Raw genomic sequence first — 22,572 nt, 5'->3', positions numbered from 1 at the left:
GCGTACACAATTTCGATCTTGGTATCTATGATAAGTTATTTACCACTGGGTCGATGCCACTGCTGGTGGAGTTTTCTCACCGAAGGTATCACCAACCTAGTAGTCAGCACCTCTCTGTTGACTTGAATGATCATTGATATAGTCATAATTAACTGTTTACAAAACTTTGAATTTTCGAAATACTAAGTCTTTTCTACTCCAGGAAGAGATTACCTTAGCTGTATTTGGCAAAACATTTAGGAATTTTGGGTCCTCAATACTCTTTAACTTCGTACTTTATTTGTCCTCATAATTTTTTTATTCGAGCGTCACTGATGAGTCTTTTGTAGACGAAACGCGAGTCTGGCGTACAACATTTCAATCCTGGTATCTATGATGAGTTTATTTACAACTACTGGGTCGATGCCACTGCTGGTTGTTTTTTCCCCTTGTTCGTTTTCCCCCTGGTTGTTTTTTTCTACTCGAGGATATCACGAGCCCAGTAGTCAGCACTTCTGTGTTGACATTAATGATCATTGCTATGGTCATATTTATAAATTGATTGTTTACAAAACTTCGAAATTTCGAAAAATTAAGGCTTTTCTACCTCAGGAATAGATTACCTTAGCTGTATTTGACAAAGCGTTTACGAATTTGGGGTCCTAAATGCTCTTCAACGTCGTATTTTATTTGGTCTTTACATTTATTTTTGATTTGAGTGTCACTGATGAGTCTTTTGTAGATGAAACACGCGTCTGGGGTACAACATTTCAAACCTGATATCTATGATGAGTATTTTTTTCAGAAAACTGGGTCGATACCACTGCTAGTGGAGTTTTTCTTTCCGAGGGTATCACAAGCCCAGTAGTCAGCACCTTTCTGTTGACATGAAATATCATTGATATGGTCATAATTATAAATTAGTTGTTCAAATTTTTGAAATGCTAAGGCTTTTCTACCTCAGGAATAGATTATCTTAGCTGCATTTAGCAAGATTTTTAGGAATTTTGGGTCATCAATGGTCTTCAACTTCGTACTTTATTTGGTATTTAAAATATTTTTGATTTGAGCGTCACTGAGGAGTCTTTTGTAGATGAAGCGCGATCTGGCGTACACAATTTCAATCCAGGTATCTATGATGAGTTTATTTACAAGCACTAGGTCGATGCCACTGCTGGTAGATTTTTTCAAAGGTATGAGGTATCACCAGTCCAGTAGTCAGTACTTCTGTGTTGACATGAATTATCATTGATATGGTCATACTTATATTGATTGATTGGTGATTGTTTTACTCCTCGTCAGCAGAAAAAGGCCATATCACAGCGAGACATAATCATGATAATATAAATTTACTGTTTACAAAACATAGAATTTTCAAAAAACTAACCTTGTCTACCTCAGAAATATAGAATACCTTAGCTGTATTTTGCAAAACTTTTAGGAATTTTGGGTCCTGAATGCTCTTCAGCTTCGTACTTTATTTGGCCTTTTATTTTTTTTTTAATTCGAGCGTCACTAATAAGACTTTTGTAGACGAGACGCGCGTCTGGCGTACAAAATTTCAACCTTGGTATCCATGATGAGTTTATTTACTGTATCTAAATTATTCATATTACAATGTTTAATGCTTATTTGAAATGCATATCGCTACCAGCTATGCTATCTAAACTTTTAAATTCTTAAACTACATTTTCATGTACGCGTCTTTCTTAATTAATCTTTAGTACTTTAAAATAAAAATATGGATATTGCCATTTCAACAACTATCGACCAAAAGACAAGGATATAAATAAATGCGGTTCACCGCACTGCCTTCAACAATTAATAATAATCAAAACTCATACCGTTCAGTAACCTATAACGGGCTCCGGCATGACAAAATGTAAGAGAATTCCGAAGAGGGGACATAAACGAAAAGAAGTGATAGCATAATCAACCAAACGAACACCACAATAGCACAGACTCTTGACTTGGGAACGGAACTTGCATAATGTGGCGGAGTTTAATATGCCTAGTCGAAGTCAGGAGCATGTAGCTCAGTCGTTGACGTTGTTTGCTGTTTGTCATATTTGTTTTATTTTCATTAATCGTTAGTTTTTAGTTTTTCTTGTTTCACTTTTTTTCATCTCATCCCCGAAATTTTAACATTAACGTAATTTTGACTCTCGTGGACAGTTGTCTTATTGTCAATCATACCACACCCACTTGTTTTTTTTTTGTATTGTGAGCATGAGCCCTCATTCATCCCCTCGCATCATGAACATGGGACAATGGTGTAATATCACATATATATTATAAATGTTTTGATTAATTTTCTAAATAAAAATAATTGTAATTGCAGCCTGTGACGATTGGTATTTTGGAAATAACTGTGAAGGAGAATGCAATTGTCGTTCTCAACCATGCAATAAAAATTCTGGAAAATGCCCTGACGGAGGGTGCAAAATGGGTTGGTACACCCCATCATGTAACAAAGGTAAAAACGTGAAAATAGTTTATGCTATGTTTGATGTATGCACTTTTATGCAGCTATGTAATAGACTATGGGATTATAGTTTTATATTTTTTAAATTTTCGAAGGACAGTGGATGATAAATTCAAGCACATATCTAAACATTGATCAGTGACCTCCACCAACCCAATGTTAACACAATATCGAATTATTTTAAATACAGATTTTTTTTAAGTGGAAATTAAGACTGTTCCATCTATATAAAATTGCAAGTGACAAAGTATTTGTCTGTACTTCCTTCGTTGTAGCCAATTCTTGCCCGAAATGAAAAAGTTTACACATTACAAAACGTATCTTTGACTATTCCGGATCACTTGCCTTTCAGACCACCCTGGATTATTATTGGGGTCCGTTTCGCAAAGTGTTTAGTTCGTTGTTTAAAAAAAAGTTAAAGGCTTTTATCTTCTGAATTTTATACGGGAAATAAGTGTCATATGTCAGTAGTAATTAATGCATACTCTTTTCATTGGTGTAAATCTTTTTCATTTATTTGCTTTATTGAAATAACAATGGGGGAAGCAAAGAGGCTTTCTTTCAATACAATTAAGCAAAAACCTTATCAGACATTTCAGATAAGATTACTTCTAATATCTCTTAAGAATTTCAGAATAATCTGTCATAAAACTGTTCTAAATGTTCATGCATGGAATAGTTGTACCCTAGGAAGATGTAGAAAAGTACTAGTTAGCTGGATTGTACCTGCAAGTTATAGTTCAGATAAAATAGAACTAAATAGGAAATCTATTAAATCATGTAAATGTACAGTCATGGATGTGTGTTTTATAAAAAGAAGATGTGGTGTGATTGCCAATGAGACTACTCTCCACAAGAGACCAAATGACACAGAAATTAACAACTATAGATCACTGTACGTCCTGCAACAATGAGCAAAGCCCATACCGCATAGTCAGCTATTATAGGCCCCGAAATGACAAGTGTAAAACAATTCAAACGAGGAAACTAACGGCCTAATTTATGTACAAAATAATGAACGAAAAATAAATATGTAACACAGTAACAAACGACAACCACTGAATTACAGGCTCCCGACTTGGGACAGGCACATATAGAATGTGGCGGGGTTAAACTAGTCTGTTGGCGCCAAACCCTCCCCCTTGTTTTAGTTCTGTTATTTCTCCTTTTTCGTAATACAATCTTTTGTATTGATAAATAAATGGTTATGTATCATCGTGTAAAATTTTGGCCTGCGCTCAGTGGCGTAGCTAGTCCATTTGTAAGTGTACGCCCGATACTCGGCGAGGCGTCTGAGGGACCAAAGCGGGTCCAGGGCAGAGGACCTCCTGGTATGGGGTTGATGGGGCGAAGCCCCAGAAACTTGCGTAATCGAGAAAGAACCAGTTACTGTAAAATGTGTTTATGATACTAAACCCCTAACGGGAGGGATTGTGCTTGATTTTTATATGATGAAGACATAATCTTTCTATCAGTTTAATTGAGGTCTGGAGCTGGCATGTCAGTAACTGCTAGTAGTCCTTTGTTAATTTATATATCATTGTCATTTTACTTAGTTTCTTTTGTTACCTATTCTGACATCGGACTCGGACTTCTTTTAAAGTGAGTTTAACTGTGCGTATTGCTGTGTGTTTGTTTATTCTACATATGGCTAGAGGTATAGGGGGAGGGTTGAGATCTCACAAAACATGTTTAACCCCGCCGCATTTTTGCGCCTGTCCCAAGTCAGGATCCTCTGGCCTTTGTTAGTCTTGTTTATTTTTTAATTTTAGTTCATTTATATGTTTTGGAGTTTAGTGTGACGTCCATTTTCATTGAACTAGTACACATTTTTGTTAAGGGGACAGCTGAAGCCCTCCTCCGGGTGCGGAATTTTCTCGCTGTGTTGAAGACCCATTGGTGGCCTTCGGCTGTTTTCTGCTCTTTGGTCGGGTTGTTGTCTCTTTGACACATTCCCCATTTCCATTCTCAATTTCAATAAAAAGAGATGTGGGGTATAACAATCAATCTACAAAAATCCAAAAGTTTAGAGAAAATAAAAAAGTCTCCATTTCAATGTTGTCGTTCTACATGTATTAATTATTTTGACTTCATCTAAATTTTCACCCATTTTTATGCGCAAATTCCGTTAATAGACACATGAAATAAATAATTTTCATAGATTTTCAGGTGAAATATAAAATTCTTAAAGAGTTCCGTGGAACCCTGGGTCTCTCCTGGGATTGCTTCTGTCTGTGTAAAAGTGTAATGTTTACTATAAAAAGTTATCTATTCATCAGACAAATACAGGATTTAAAAACAAAAACTTTTTCTTTAGATGATTTTTCTTAATCTTGAAGATATTAAGCTTATTCCCAAGATTCATAACAATCTAAGAAGGTTTACAAATTTATCATGTAAAAAAAATAAATAAATAATCCCAGACTGTCTGTTAATTATAAAAAAAAAATAAGTCAGTAAAATACTTAAAAATAAAAAAAAAATAATTTCAAAATTATCTCTTTTAAAATCATTAAAAAGCTTCTGCCAAATGTTCATATAATTCCATGAAGGTTTGACAAAGTAATTGATGTGTAACAAACTTTAACCTCAAAATGTATCTACTTATTAACTATAAAATAACATAGTCCTTTTATCAGTAAAATACGAAAAATAAAAAAAAAAATATTTTCATTATGCTCTGGACACCCCCTAGTAGTAAGTCCATTTGTCACCATAAACTGTTTACACAGAGATATGTCTCGCCTTTTTGCTATTTTGATAGTAAAAGGCAAATGTTAAAATTAAAATAGCAATACTTTAACATGTAAGTTATGCAAAATATTCAAAGTCAATGAACCATGACTGAAAATACAGGGCAAAACAATATCCACGGAAATGAAGTACCACTGCTTATACAACTGCATACCAAATATATTTAACCTACAACTAGTGGTTCCCCATACACTGATCTAATCACAAACTGATAATGTAAACTAAACAAAAGTTTCAAATTAAAAGTCAATAGACTATGACTGACTCTGAGGGGAAGGGGCAACATAATTTCCATGGAAATGAGATGTGCCAATGTTAGTGCAACTGTATACCAAATATCGTTGACATGACACTAGTGGTTTCCCATAAACAAACCTAATCACAAAGTAATGCATGTAAACTAAGCAAAAGTTTCAAAGTCAATAGACCATGACTGAGGGGGGAAATGAGATGTGCCAATGCTCATACAACTGCATATCAAATATCATTTGCCTACCACTATTGGTTCCTCATAAACTGACCTAATCACAAATTTATACATTGTTGACGCCGCCGACGACGACGACACAGGAAACAGCATACCTATGTCTCACTTTTTGACTCTGTCAAGGCGAGACAAAAATAAAAATAAATATTTATAAAATTTTGATCTTAAATTTGGTTTTAAAAAGCTTCTGTCCAACTCCCGTAAAATTCAATGAAGGTCTGACAAAGTTATTGATTAAATTATTTTTTCTCCTAAATTCATGTGTACGCCCGGGCGTTTTGACGTAAACGTAGCTACGCGCCTGGCGCTTACAATTGCAACAATTCATAGATATAAAAAAACAAACTAATAACAACATGTATATAAATGAACAGTACTAAACAATTAAATCATGAAAAGTAACAACAATATACCATTATATGTTATTTAAAATAAAATAAATCAAATGAAATAGAGACATACATAGTTAAATAAAAAAGAAAGAAGAAGGTAAGTAATAAATAGACAAATAAATAAATATAAGGACGAATAAATAAAACGTATACGATTTTTAAGATAAACCAAATTGGTAACTCTATAAATAGAGCTGTCAGGATCTGTTCTAAAGTAGAAGTGCCAGAATCAGTTCTAGACTGGACCTGTCTCAATATGTTCTAAGGAAGAACTGCCAAAAAATGTTCGAGGATAGATCTGCCAAACATGATTCTAGGGAAGAATTGTCAGACTCTCGTAGATAAATTGTTTAAATACAATTTGTTTAAGAAAAAACATATTTGTTTCATGAGGGAAGAAGAGCGAGGGTTTCAACATAGAGTTTTAAAAATGTTCCTGTATGTTATTGAAAACAATTGGTTGTTTTTTATCAATGTAATAAAAAGATGGCTTGTCCCACGAAGATGAATGGACGTTACCTTATTGATTTAAAGAACTTTGCTAATAATGTCACGATTCGCAAGCTCAAACAGTGTAACAATAAGGAGAAAAAGGGATATTGAAAATGATTGATTGATTGATTGATTGTTGGTTGCTTAACATCCAGGGACAAATAATTCATGCATTTTCAGGACGATACCAAATTCACAATAAATACAATAGGTAGGTCCTGTAATAGAAGTCGTCCGAGATGAACACCGGGGCAATTTACAGTGCCATTGGAAAAAAGGGACAGAAATTTTGCCTTGCAACAGGCCACCTACATACCCTTCAGAGAGTTGTTGCAAAGGCTCTTAACGTGCAGAGAGCGTGGCGCTCTCTCTACACGAGGCATTGTAATTAATGTCCCCATTCTGAACAGACGTGACTGAGTACTTATACATTCCGCACAGCCAAACGGACGGCCCACTTTGGCGAGGGTTTTACGGCCGATCGAAAGAAGACCAAAGTGACCATGGGGTGATTTCGGAAATGAATAGTCTGGACTGGAACTAACTGTAAAAATAATTTGTCCAAGACATAATGAAATAAATATTTTGTCTTACAAAATGCAAAACTGTGCAAGAAATAGTTGTGTTCAAAAAGTGAAAATAATTTTCGCGCTAAATAATAAACCGTACTATAAACCGGTGTAAAATGAATATTCTATCAGCAAACAATCCACCCTCGCACTAAAAAAAATGGTCCACAAGGCTTTAAATTTAATGTTTTTAACTGAGCAATTTTTGAATTTTTGTCATATAAATAGGTAAATAACTTAATTCATAATATTATTATAATAATTTTCATTCAATATATGTAACTTCCTTGAATATGCATGATAAAATCCACGTTCACAAGGGGGCCTCGGTGGCCCAGTGGTCTAAGTAGTCGAACTACTGTATCACTAGCCGATCAACACTGAGGTTGTGAGTTCGAATCCCGCACGGGGCAGGTGCACTCGACTCCAATCTTAATTGACTAGGATTGTCAGTTTTCCTACCGAAGGTCGGTGGTTCTCTCCGGGCACTCCGGCTTCCTCCACCACTAAAAACTGACCGCCACAAAATTGCACAATAGTGTTGAAAGTGGCGTTAAACACCAATCAATCAATCAATCAATCCACGTTCACAATATCTAGTTAAGTGTACTCTTAGTCCACACAAGGTCTACATTGACTATCGACTGCATGTAGTGAAAACCTGTGTTAAACTACATGTAAACATTGATTTTTATCAATGGGATAGTAATAAGAGTTTAGTTTAAGTGTCGAGTACACTTACACCACACCGAGTTTAGCTCAATGTGAACACGGCCTTATTTGGAAATAACTTAAAGATATTTAAAGAGGGTTGATTGAGATCTTAATTTACAAAAAGCCCACGACCGCAAACTAACTGACCATAGATGAATTCGTTGAACATGTCTTTTGTTTTGTCAGTTATATACACAGTAATGCGTTTGATTAAAATATTACAATGAAATGAACATCATTTTACAATGTGTACATACAGTTTCAAGTGAATTATGTCATTCGTTGCTTGCCAATAATTTTGTTTATATCGTTTGCTTATATACAGTGCTGTGAACTTTTGATCTCATCTATCAATGGTGATCATGAACAGTTTTTTGGGTGTTAATCGATATGACGGTAGGAATGTTTTCTGCATTACCAAGAAAGTAATACGCCAACTGTTTCTTCTGTAGAAGTACATAGACCATTTAAAGCCTTATTTACAAAAGCATAATAATGGGTTTAATTAAACCATATTCTCCCCCTTCGATAATAGCGTTGTACTTTCACGGTTACGATTCTAAACACGTGCATGTCACTTTCGCTTCAGAATGTAGTAATGGTAGATTTGGATTTAACTGCGAAGGAAGTTGTAAGACATGCATCAACATGTCTTGTGATACTGAAGAAGGAAACTGTACAAATGGTTGCATTCAGTATCATAGTGGTCCTCGATGCCAAATTACATGTATGTTACTATATGAAGAGTGGTGAATATTCGGTCATATTATTATATTTACCTAGATATAACATTGTATCCTGCAATTGAGATTTCTTCTATACAAATACAGGTGTACAGATAATACGAAGCGATAAACGAATACTAGACTTTTATAGTCTCCTGGTATCTGGCTTCTGTTGCGTGCATACGGTTATGTTTAAGTTACGGTTTACATCACAGTAAATTTTGGGGTTCTCATTGCGGTTCGCGTTTAAGTTATGTCGATTTCATTCAAAAGCAAATTCAATGATTGGGTTTAAACACAAAACTGTACGTTTGAGCTCAATGTTAAAATGCAGGATAAAAACAATAGTCGTACAGTGTAGAAAAATACAAAATTCATTTGTACTCGCTACGAAACAGAATTAAAGCTCAGCGAGCCTTGCTTTTCGTTCTGTTTCTAAAGCTCGTCAAATAAATTTTATATTTTCCTACACTATACGGATATTGTATATGTATTTACAGTTTTTGAAAACAAAAGTTCGATTTCAAGTGATATTTAACATTTTGAAATCCATGATATCTACACAATATTTTCTTATACCTTAACATGATCATAGTCGGTAAGAAGTAATATAAAAATAAAATATATGTTGAGACAGATATTGTGTTGTAGTTCGGGATTTAAAACAACCCAAATATTTTCAGTAACAATTCGTGTCGGATAGTTATAGTATTAATGATCATGGAATTCAGAAGAATATTGTATTGCAAATACGTAAGCACTGTTGTTTATAAACGTTGGAAAAAGGAACACTTTCGAGCGCACGACATTTGTAAAGTGTTAATTTCAATTGTTGCATTGTAGTTGTTTGTTTGCCTTCTTCATTGTTCACTGAGGTAAAAGACTAGTAAGTAATTTTAAAAGCTACAAGACAAAAACAAAATTTGAATTGTATTTCAGATTATGCCCCATCTACAGAAAACCAAGCAAGTGAAACAGTTGCTTTTTTTGGAGGAGGCGTTTCTGCAGCAATTTTGGTTATTGTTCTAGTAGTGGTGATATTTTTGCTCTATAAGTAAGTTGTCACCTGAAATGACAAATGATATTTAAATATGACACAAAAAAAATGTTATCTATAACACTGAAATGATAATCTCTCTCTCTTTTTCTTTGCGATATTTGTTTGTTTTTTTACATAGTAAAAATTGGTTCCATGGATGATTTTGTTATCACGGTATTTCTTATTTAAATGTTTCCTCTTGTGTGGTAAATATAATCAGGAACATATATATTGACGGGACTTGACACTACCTGATTGTAGTCGATTTTATCGTCGTGCCATAGTTAATAAAGATACGATACAGAAACGGACATGTGTTAAAAACGGACTCGCTATTATCCTAATAATTTCTGATATTATCAATAAAATGTCATTCAAACTAGTTTTACAGTGATGCTAGTGTATCAAACTTGTATTCTGTCACTTCAAATTTGTTAAAATCGAAAGCATTTCATCACAGAATTGTGCAGAATGCAAACCAGGTAATACAAAAATGGCGGCTATGCCGCGATGATTTACAAATTCCCAAACTATTGTAAAACACTTCACATCCAATAAATCAAACTTATTTTGGTAATTTTATATAACAAAATATATCTACTAAATGATAAAACTTGTATTTATTTACAAGTAGAGTTATGTGGTTTATTAGTTGAGCAGTTCTGATAGTTTTTCAGTCAGACGCTACCAAAATCCGTAAATCTCGGGAAGTCTCGGGGAGTCCGAGATTTTATCAATTTTATACTGAAAAGCGTATCAGATTCATTTCCCGTTAGATATACTGTTCCCAGATATAATCAATCACACAAGATGAAGATAAATTATTCCCCTTTAAAATATTGAAAACTGCGTGTTTGTTTTTTTGTTGGTCCAATATTAATACATTTTGAGGAATCATAGTGTAATACAATTTTGCCCACGTAAGAAGGTCCTGTGGCATACTCAACGCTAATTAAAAGCACGTTTTGAGTTTATAGTTTTTGGGTGAACGTATTACTTTATGATTAATGTTAAGCAATAAATGTTTATTTTGAAATTTTGCTTTTGATGTTGTTCTTTATTCTAATTTTAGCATAGATATGCAAAAATATAAGACATTACCAATACAAAAAGAATTCCAGACGGATTTTGAATCCACAACTAAAACGAAGAAGGCAGTTTTGAAATTTTGCATGAAATTATCTCCAGCATCACAATTCGTTTCGTTTGAGCAAACTGCGATAATGTTGACATTTTATGTCTTAATCGTCCTTACATACTATTATACTAATGTAGTAATGTAGTATATGTAATACTGCATGTACTGCATTGATAACTTGATAGATTTTTGTAAAATATGGTTAGCAACATTGTTGTTTACTCCACTTATGCGTATACATGTAATTCCAAATCTGTTTTTAGCAATATGTAGACATTGCTTAGTTAAATATTTTGTTTGAAGGTTTTTCTCCTTTATAAGTGTTTGTTACTAGAGACAAATAAATATAAAAATCATTAAACTATTGAATAAACAAAATGTTTACTACCTGATCTCTACATTATGTCTTCAGAACACGTTCTTTTATTTATATTGATAATGATGATGTAATATATAGGTTGCATACTATGGAGGTGGACTCTCGGTCATACAACTCTGCTCAGTACTCAAATTACAAATGTTGTTTTCGAAAAACAAAATTTAGTGTATTTTGATTGGTTAAATTCTGAATCTGATTACAACAATCATACTCGAAATTTTAATGACCGCAAGATCTGATCTATATATATAAAGTTTATATTTTAAAAAGAAAAAAAAACAACAACATATAATCCGTATCACAAATATACATTTTTGTTTTGTAGAAAGAGATCAACTACTGAAGAAAACCATGCAGAAGATGAACTCACAAAATTAGGTGATAAGGAAACTTCTATATAATATATATATAATAGCATCCTGTAATTATACTGAAGAGATGAGTAGATGATAATTCCTGTTCACTTAAAAATACTTTGTGTATTATGTCAGATGTCATTGTTTAATTCCTACGAGAAGGTAACACCTCCCGAAACGAAGGCTGGTTTCATCAGCTATAGTTAGAGGAGGAATAAGGCGTCTGCGCAATGCTAGGCGGTCTTGTCGTAGAAGTATGAAGTGAAAAGTACAGGTTCCAGCCCCGGTCGGGGAGGAAGTAAAGAATCAGATCTACTCTAACATTGTTAGGTTGATTTTCTAGGCACTTTGTATATATATATATATATGATAAGCAAGAAACCTACAAAATATAATTTTATTACATTGCTCCAAAAACAAAACTGCTTTACTAGTTCCTCCTTCAATAATAAAGACGAAGCTAGTAAAGAATTGTTATACACGCGTAATAACTGTTTGTTCTAATAATTCTATGATAGTCGAAATAACTGGCTGTACTCAACTTATTGATGAGTGACATTTGCAAAACATGTAATTTAATGATGATCCTGAAAAAGTCATTTAAATTAAGTTTAAAAAAAATTCTTACCACGATGTTTTTGACTTTAATAGCTTCGACTTTCAAAGCCTTTACAAACAAGACATATAATTCTTCTAAAATGTCGGTACAACGAAAGAATACCTTGATACCACAACTTTTTTTAAAACATATTTTTATTTTTAAACACTAAATATCAATAAAAATATGTGTTATTCCGTCTAAATCAATCGAGACGTAAAATTAAGCAAATAATTTGGTGCAGGGTTTTGTCTTAGAACGAGTGAATTGCTTTTTTTCCTCACTTTATTGGTTATACTGCTTATAAAGTAATAGCTTGGAAGTATAAATTTTGTATTATGTTTCCTGTTTACACTTCATAGAATACATAATTTTTGTCATTTTCAGGTCATAAGACTTCAAAGTCTCAAGATGATTGTACCATTTTTGATTCCAAAACAAATTTTGATGATGTTGCGGATACCATTCCTAACGTCGACGGTACGAACAGAACTATGTGTGAAGAAACAGAGGAAATACCGACATCAAGTGATGATGACACAAATGTATACACCAATGTACCTTCACAACCAGCTGTTCGCAAACACAAAATACAAGTCGAAGATCTTATGAAATATATCAAAGAGAAGCAAGCATGTGGAGGATTCAAGGAGGAATTTGAGGTATGTACTTTTATTAGATTAAGTTTACCGATGTTCACATCTTGGTTTTTGTAATACAGTAATACAGCGGGATAACTTCATAAAACATTTAATTTTTAGCATACGCTTATTGAAAAAAAGAGCTATTTAAGGATACCAGGATTATAATTTGGTAAGCCAGACAAGCTTTTCGTCTTCTTAAGACTCATTAGTGGCGCTCGAATTAAAACAGTTGCACAGCCAAATAAAATTTTACGAAGTTGAAGAGCATTAATAACCGAAATTCCCGTTTTGTGACAAAAACACCAAAAGTAATCTATACCTTGTGGAAGAAAACTTAGGACCTTGAATAATTTTACATTTAAATTACAGTAAATTTACAGAAAATTCATTTAGCACATCAATGATATTTCATGTTTACACCAAAGTGCTGACTTCTTGGCTGAGCTTGTGTTAAGAGACCCCTCACTGGAATCTCGCGATAAATGACACATGCGACTTATATCAATAACTACAGTTATATTTTAATTCCGTATTATCAAAGATTTGTATTATCAAGTGTATACAGTAACTGTTAGATTAAATGGAAAAACAGAAACACTATTATATTTTAAAAGTTTGATCGATAGTAACAAATATACGTGTATCATTCAAAGATTTTACCCAAAGGCCTTATTCATCAACACACTGAAGGTTCAAAGGAGGAGAACAAAGTTAAAAATCGTTTCCTCACAACATTTCCGTGTAAGTATACATTGAGATAGTTTCATTCAAATTAGCACTAATGGGTTTTTTTTAATTATGAACTGTTAATCGAAAAGTCAGTTCACTGGTATTTCTCTATGCAGTTACATATATATGTATATAAAAATCTGATTAAAATAAGATCTAACACGGGCGACAAACAAATTTAACGAACAAAGTGAAAGAGCTGATTTAATCATAATATAAGCAAGTAGCTAAAATATCAACCTTAATAAGTGCCCGTCTTTTTCCGGCAGATTTTATATTTTTATTCGAAACAATGCAAGTTGAAATCCCTTTTAGATAATTAATGATATCTCAGGTACATGATGTTATACGTACTACAGCGTTTTTTTGTTTCTGACGTACATACTATATACCAAATGTTTGCAGTTCCTTATAAAAACTAACGATGCTGTTTTTGTTTTTCTAATTTTTCCCTTAAAAGTCCGGCTATTTGTAGAAAAAGCCCAGATTTGAAGAACCGACGGTGATACATTGGTCGGTTACATATACACTTACTATTATGCATTTGCAATTCCACATGTATTACAAAAACAAATCAATAAACAAGACGAAATCGTGCATACAACCAATAAGGAAATATTTGATTTTTTATATTAGTTATATGGGTATTAATACAATATACAAAGACACTTTATATTTTCACTGATAAACATTTATAAGAGGCAATAGTATTATACCGATGTGAGAAACTCGAAAATTCATTTTTGATATACAAATTAAAATAAAAAAACTTCTTGAAATACATCAATTTAATGTGATAAACATATTGATAATTGTTTAAAACATATTAAATTTTCTACGTAAATATATATTTAGTCTGTTTCACTAGTTAGGATGAAAAACAAATCACACATTTTGAAAAAAATACCTGTATTTAGAAAACAATAGATTTTCCGCTTGAATGATTCAGGGCTTTCTAAAGCAAACACGCATTTTCTATACCTGCAAATTAAAATATGATCACATCTATCTTATTTTTTGTAAGTCCATTTTTTAACGTTTCAGATAATCTTTAGTAATGAATGACATTGTGCACTTCTTAATATATGTTTCACTCGAATAATTGTTGGTGTGTTTTACAATCTGCCTAGGCTTTCTATGGATATGGAGGAACATTGGTTGAAGAGCGTAAAATACTGTTGCAACGCAAGCATGTATTAGAGCATACATTTGTATGATAGTATAAATGTAATAAATCCAATAGAGTACACACATTCGTGCTTTCTGAATGTTTCTATAATCAAATAAACGATTGTGATGCTACATGTGCTAGGGAAAATGAATTATAGTCAATTAATACAATACCCATGTCTAGTAAAATGCTTCAAAACTTGCTATTTGAATCAATTGTAATATCATATGGTAATTAAAAGGTAAACCCAAAAGCCCAATATTTGAATTTCCTCCCCCCCCCCCCTCCTTTCCCCCCTCCCCCCTTAAAAAATGTATTTGAAATCTAAAATAAAAAACAAAACAAAACAGAATCCAATGAAAAGCCTATAATATCTGTAAATGCAAACATATTTTGTAGATGACCACTCACGTGTTGTACTCACAGGAGACACGAAGCACGATTACATCAACGCCAGTTACATTGACGTATGTTAATTAATTTATTTATTTGCCTGTATTGATGAATATGTTTGTATGTTTTATTCAACTTAAGATTTTTTCTTGTTCTCTTGATACCTTCTGTTTCTTTTATCTCAGTTTTATGATTATGATATGGCATAAAAGAGTCAATACAATCAAATTTGTGTTTCTTATAAGTAAAATAGCGAGTGAGATTTGGATATCGCTTGATATCAACTCAAATTATTTAATCAAAATATAATATAAACGAGCATTTGCGATATCCACTTCTCAAAAAGATTAGTTAAACCTATTTATCTGATGTGTACACTTATCCTTGTGTTAAACAGAAATCCGGCAAAACTTTGTTCTAGTCTTTTCTTCCGAAGCAATTGTTTAAATCATACATTACAAACTTGTGAGTTTTAATGTCCCTTTGGTATCTTTCGCCACTCTTTAGGCATAATTCATATCAGACTCCGTTCAGTGTAATACAAGAACGAAAGATCTCTCCGTGGGGTAAACAGAAAACAGGCCACATCAACGAGAGCATGTATTTTCAAGCTTAGCAAATACTTTTAATACAAATTAATTACATAATTCAAGATTAGGAGAGGTATAAAACTGTTTATTTATATAAATCGACTTAAATTACACCATGTCCTGCTTTTGCAACACGATATGCTGTAAAGACGTATACACGGAAACACACCATTTTTACTATTTTGAATGACTATTTTCAGAGCTATAACACAGAAAAATCATACATAGCATCACAAGGTAGGTATCATATACGACAATACCAAAGTCCCAACATAAAAAATGTTACTTGTACTGTGGTGTGTATTAGTTTGAACATTATGATAGTTATTTAATGTCATCAGTTAATTTTGATTTGTGCGCTATTGATATGATTTTGAAAATTAAACGACACCTTTAATGATTTGATGAGATATTTGCCTCTTAATTTTCGTGACATGTTATTGTTATTCATTCATATGTTGAAACGGATGCAAAAAGTGAAGAAGGACCTGCTTACCTATCCGGAATTGCTGAAATTCCCCCAGTGTGTTTCGGGTTCGTTGTTGCGTAGTGTTTTAGTTTCTATGTTGTGTTTTATGTTTTGTGAACATATAGTCTTTTCGTCTCCTTTGGTTTTTCGCAATGGCGTTGTCACTTCTTTTTTGTAAAGATTCAAGACGATATAGAGCTTGAAATACTGTATTGACACCTCTCAATCGTTGAGGACTATTGAATATGGCACTCTTTATGGTTGTATGGTTGTTATTGTCGTTGGGTTGCCGTTTCATTGACGTATATCCCGGATGATCTGTTATTCACGCATATCATTTTTTCATCTGTAAAACATTTAGTATTATTACAAAAACAATTATCTTTTAAAATGGAAAAAAGAGCTCATTCTGTTATTTTACTAATAATGAACAAAGATGTTAAATAGTTTTTTCAACTGTAAAAATATCTAGCATTATTGAATATATAAGATTTGTATTAGTTTTTTTATTGAAAAAGCAAAGTCAATCAGTTTTGCAGTTAGGATGTTGTTTTGCATGAAGGTAACTCTTTGTGTTTTTTTTTCTTTTCTTGGTTTTGATTGACGATGAATTAAGGTAAGTTCGACCTGTAGGGTAAAGCTACGTATTGATATACAAATAATCCGAGTATCTTAAATTTTCATTGACTTAAATTGTCTTTTAACCGTTATTTTAATACGTGATATCCAAGTAGATATTCGTTTATTGTAAAAGCTACCTAGAGAGAAAACATACGTGTAAGACAACAGGTAGCATGGATAAGGCCGTAGCCAAAATGAAAACAAAACAGTCAATGCAACATCACAAAACTGAACAATAAAATCTCAACAAAAACCGGGCGTATTATAAGGTGATCAGGAATGGTAAACAGATCTTGCTCCACTAGTGGCATCCGTCGTCTTGCTTATGTCAATTTAAAAATATTCGGTGACAAGTGGAATTCGATATTGTTTCAATCGAGGAAAAGAAGTCGGAATTATGACTACGACTGTTATCGTCTATAACACGGATATTCTGTGAGGATATACAAAAATGATGATTGCAAAACTTTCGAAGGGATGGCTTCTTTTTTTACCATTAATAACCAAAAATAACTCCTGGTTCAATAGCTTTCGTGTAAGCAACAACCTTTTTATCACGGAAATCTTAATATGTTATGTGCAAGCTCTGGAATATCATATCAAAAAGGAGATACATACTTCATGAATGTAGGAGATGTTAGCTTTATTCTTAACATGCAACTCGTAAATCTTGCTCTTTCTCAATTTCTAGATGGAAACCAAGATATAAAGGACAAATTTTATACCTGTTTTACAATTTCCAATATTTCAAGTTCGATCGAATATATGCCATCATAATAAGTCACAATTTGAACTGGTTTTTTTTCTCAGAAACTCTCCTACAAGGTCTATATATAACATGAGGTTAAAGGATAATGCTATATTATTTGCTTTCTTTTTAGAAGTTCCGGTACAAAATCTGCCTCATATGAATAATGAAACTGGTCGGCAAAAAAGACACAGAGTTTACCCCAAACGGAATTCCAAAACGTTGGCAATAAAAACAATCAAAAATCTATTTGATTTCAGTTTCAGTATAAAATGTCAATACAAATGAAATGAAAATCACTGAATTCAATTTTCGATTTTTCAAAAATTATTAAAAGTAGACAGATACGTTTCGTTCTATTGATTTGAATAACTTGGTTTTATCGTTCCTTGTTTCTTCCAGTTGATACGATATTCCAGTGCTTGCAATATCTATCATAATTTTCTAATTAGAGTATTGCTGCTTACAAAGAAGCTACTGAACCATGACTTCCGAGTAGTGAAGTTGAAATTATCCCTTCGAAAATTTTACGGACGCCATCAGGAGTCGGTTGACCGTTATGGAACATCTGTTTTACAGATGACGACGGATATGTTCTAATTGTCGTAACCACAATCCCGTCCTAATTTCCTCGAATGTGACCTACCAGATTTGTACTTACACGAGCAACACGACGAGTATCATATGAAGAGCAGGAACTGCTTACCTTTCGGAGCACCTGAGACCATCCCCTGTTAAGGTGTGGTTCGTATTGCTCAGTCGTTGGTTTTCTTTGTTTTGTTTTGTTTACTGTGTGTCTTTTCCTCGTTTTTGTGTTTTTGACTTGGCAATGTCAGTTTGTGTTTGAATTATGAGTTTTAATATCCGTTTGATATCTTTCACCACTCTTATATATAGGTCCTAAAAAGAACACAGTGAGGGATTTCTGGCATATGATTTGGCAAGAAAACGTTGGGAAAATAGTAATGGTAACCCAAATTGAGGAGGAAAGAAGGGTAATTTTTTTTCTGTCAACACTTTGTTCACTATCCATAATTCTCTTCTAACTAATGTTCTCTTCTTCACGAATACATGTCTTGCACATAGTTCTTCTGACATTCAATACTTACATCATATGTGATGGTTCCTGATTTTGATATTACAACGCTATATAGTCACCTTTTCTTTAATTCTAATAGAAAAAAGTCTGCTAATTGCCTTGCTTATCGATAGTTAATAATGGTAAGGGCTGCTTTATAGTGAATTTAAATGTTAAAATGCTTTGAGAAAAATTGGCAGAGTATTTCACTGCCTCTTGATTACTATATTCTCAAGCTAATGATCATGATGAGCATGAAAAACGTTAATCTTACGCAGTGGTAGAATGCATATAAAATCAGAGTTAAGGGAATGTCAAATCTGCATCTGCTGTTTCTTCTCCCAAAATAATTCTTATCGAAGCTACAATAAATATTTTAGTGTAAAGTAGTCCATTAAATCGGGGTGTGGGTTATTAGCGCTCTGTTTGATTTAATGCTTTGCAATGTTGAGAATCCAATAAAAATTGTTGGTGTTTGAGAGAAAGGAAAATAGTGTGATGTATTGATTTCCGTTAAAGTACATACTTGCAGAAGATGCATCATGTGAACTTTCGGTCACCAACCCCAAGATATACCATTTCCTATCTAATAGATTTGAAATTGCCGATATCATTGACTTCTTTATATATATACATTCACTTAAAGATGTATATAAGGCAGGTGAAACAATGAGGGAGATCTTTATACTTCATCGATATGAATAAAAATGATGGGTATTCGCCAATGAGACAGAGACCGAACAACTCAAATAAAAAGAAATAAAAAATGCGTCTTGGGAGCAGCATATAGTGTTCTTAGAAAGACAAGTGTCCAAACAATATATCAAGCTCTACATCTTTCCAATCCTGTAATTTGGAATACACTTAAAAGAAATAATGAAATATTAAGAAAGAACCTACGAAAAACACCTTCAGGAAAAGGGACATTGACTTTCACAATTAAATAATTCCAAAGGCCATGTTGATTTAAAAATCGTCTGAAATTCTGAACTTACAAAGGTTAAACCTTGTTTGGAGAATAAATTAATTTTTAAGACATTGTCTTAATGCAAATGCAGTACTAGTCAGACACTTTGCTTGCGGTCAAGTCAATACAGTTTTTTTTCTCTGAGAAAATTCAGTATATTTTTGTTTTGTATAGGTAAATTAAAACTATTAAACAGTCTAAACATAGGCTACTAATATTATGATTTACTGCATGCGATTTCGATGTGTATGTACCGCAGTGGATTAATCTGAAAATTCACTGGGAGACTGAACATGACTTGTCAAATTGTTGTCCAGATCAGATCAGATCAATTTAGGAAACAATAGTTTACTGGTATTAAAATGTCATTTCAGTTCGAAATCGAGTTACTAGTTTGTGTATGTTATAAGGAAAAGGAAATTCTTCCAGTTAATCATAAATTGTGGTATGAATATAACCATGATAAATTATAATATTACGTTCTTAACGGATGTCAACTACTATTAATGTTTGATTTAGCAAAAAATAATAAGTTGTAAATAAAACCTCTCATAATATATACCATCTAAAACTTCAATTGTAATGTGTTATTCAACCTGCAGTTTGATTCAGTCAGATGATGGGTTTACTTCCAGAAAAAATGTGAACAATATTGGCCCCAAGCACTCAGCAGACCAATGGGAGTAGACAATTATAGACTGACAATTACAGAGGAGACCTATCATACGGTTTATGTCTACAGACTGTTGACGATATATAGCAAGAGGGTAAATTAGTAAACATTAGTTAGATCTAGTTAAAATGATATATATAACTAACACTATTATCCAAACTAAGATTGACTATCATTTGCAAATATTCAAAGACGAACACTAAATACACATTTATTCAATTCAGAATTGGTGAACTTTGTTTTGTAAAGGCGAATTGATTTGTATGGTTAAGTTGGTTGACAAAACCTTGAATCGACCATGCACAGACATACGCGGAACACTTGGTATGAATACACATCCTATATTTTTTGTACTTATAAACAAATAGGTTATACAGACACATTTATTTTATTTTCATTTTAGGATCAGCAAGAACGACAAGTGTTTCATTTCCATTTCACTAATTGGCCTGACCATGGTGTGGCAGACAGTATCAATCTGGGTAACTTTTATAGGAAAGTAAAAGCAAAACAAATTGAAAGGAATGGACCTATGGTTGTCCATTGCAGGTTCGTTCTGCTATATATTGCAACAAGACATACACATATACATTACTTTCCGTTGCGAAGACTTCTTCGGGAACTTTTGGTTTTGTAGAAATGCTAAATAACTTTTCTAACAATAAATTAGAGACATAGTTCCATTGGTTGACATATAATAAAATAGAACCTTTAAAGCAGACTGTACGATGTGGCTTTTTTCTCATTGTTGAAGGTCGAACGGTGCTTACATTCACTTTGGTGGATAGTTGTCTCCTTGGCAATCATACCACATCTCCATATTTATACATGATATGTACATTCTAATTCAATAAAATTGTATTCTACAGAATGATTGATTATTAGACATATTTAGTTTGATAATATGCAAAACAAAATGCATGCCTTAATAAAAGCACACAACCAAACATTTTTTTTTTTAAAGTCTTGTTAATGATCAAAAACAATATCAGGCACTTCAATAACAATACATATTTAGTTTTCACGTCAGAAGTATGAGAAGTGATCCAGGATTTACATATAAGATCTGGGAAATATTAACAGTAATATTCATGATCGACAAAATTACAACTTCTATGTACGACATTTTTGTATATACTAGATTTTAAAATGTTTTATTCTTTAGACCAATTATGAGCAAACGATTGTTTCTATCTTTTTCTGTAAGTTTGTTGTTAACGTCACATCAATAAATAAGTAAGGACTGGCTGATCATATATAACAATGTCTGTTTAGCGCTGGTGTAGGTAGAACAGGAACATTTGTTGCTATAGATGCATTATATGAACATGGAAAAGAAGTTGGTTATGTAGACGTTATGGAGTATGTGACAATGATGAGAAAAGATAGAATGAATATGATTCAGACACACGTATGTTCATTTGAACGTTCTTTTTTCAACATTTGAATTCATGCCTTGAAAAGTGAAGTACAGTTTTTGCACATTTATTTTAAAATTTATGACCTTGTTCACACAAATAAAGTCGATAATTTTTGATGTATGTCTCCTATGGATGTTAAGTAATACAACACTTAAGAACTAGTAAAAAACGATTGATAAAATTTTGATAAAAGGTAAGTTAGGTGTGAATCAGATAAACAGCAGACTAACAGTCAAAGCTCTACATGCAATAGATAAAGAAAGAAAACAAAATTGCAAGAGAAGTGTATAAAGTGAACTTATACGTTATCCTGGAATTTATTGTACAGATATGATGCACTCGCCTCTATATAAAGAAACGTAATTATTTATATCATTCTTTGGGCATACATTTTTTATACAGATCAATTAATTACTATTCAACGATAAAGAGAGATCGACGTCCCATTTCAATACATTAAAAACAACATAAACTACATCGTTTGTTTTTCTATATACATTAAAATCAGGGAGATTTCCCCTTTTGAACCGCATTTGAACATAACTACTTTTAAATTATACAGGAACAATATGAGGCCGTGTTTGATGTACTATTAGAGTTGTTCACGGTCCCACAGACCGCCATAAGAAAGAGTGAATTCTGTAGATACATAGAAAATCAAGGAAACCAGACGATACCTCAAAATCAGAAAATGTACAGATTAGAGTTTCAGGTATAGACGATAAAGAGTGAAAAAAGAGAGAGACGATACAAAAGGGCAATCATAAGCTAACATTGTTGGTGAATAATTATGGCTGTTTACAAAATGCCTTAAAGAGACATTGAACAAACTATTTTTACCTCAATATCAATTTCTTGTAAATAGAATTAAACATGTGTACCATGTGCATTACGTTGAATTTACAGATTCTTTATACTACTGTGTAATCATATTTCTGGAATATGACGATAAATTAAATGC

General features: G+C 32.8%; 1 protein-coding gene across 1 annotated transcript in view; it reads left to right on the top strand.

Annotated features, from left to right (window-relative positions):
- LOC127738171 (receptor-type tyrosine-protein phosphatase epsilon-like) overlaps nt 1-22,572 on the top strand; it is a 46,732-nt gene that overhangs the window by 5,658 nt on the left and 18,502 nt on the right. The window contains exons 5-17 of the mRNA XM_052249321.1: nt 2,321-2,455; nt 8,462-8,599; nt 9,537-9,651; nt 11,479-11,531; nt 12,495-12,769; nt 13,405-13,492; nt 15,051-15,118; nt 15,835-15,871; nt 18,370-18,467; nt 20,153-20,284; nt 20,594-20,739; nt 21,466-21,601; nt 22,174-22,323. Coding sequence (XP_052105281.1) covers nt 2,321-2,455; nt 8,462-8,599; nt 9,537-9,651; nt 11,479-11,531; nt 12,495-12,769; nt 13,405-13,492; nt 15,051-15,118; nt 15,835-15,871; nt 18,370-18,467; nt 20,153-20,284; nt 20,594-20,739; nt 21,466-21,601; nt 22,174-22,323 — 1,571 coding nt within the window. The remainder of the gene's footprint in view (nt 1-2,320; nt 2,456-8,461; nt 8,600-9,536; nt 9,652-11,478; nt 11,532-12,494; nt 12,770-13,404; nt 13,493-15,050; nt 15,119-15,834; nt 15,872-18,369; nt 18,468-20,152; nt 20,285-20,593; nt 20,740-21,465; nt 21,602-22,173; nt 22,324-22,572) is intronic.

Source organism: Mytilus californianus, unplaced genomic scaffold (genome assembly GCF_021869535.1).
Source record: "Mytilus californianus isolate M0D057914Y unplaced genomic scaffold, xbMytCali1.0.p SCAF_1, whole genome shotgun sequence".
In the NCBI taxonomy this organism is placed as follows: Eukaryota; Metazoa; Mollusca; class Bivalvia; order Mytilida; family Mytilidae; genus Mytilus; species Mytilus californianus.
This window is presented reverse-complemented; position numbering and strand designations above follow the sequence as displayed.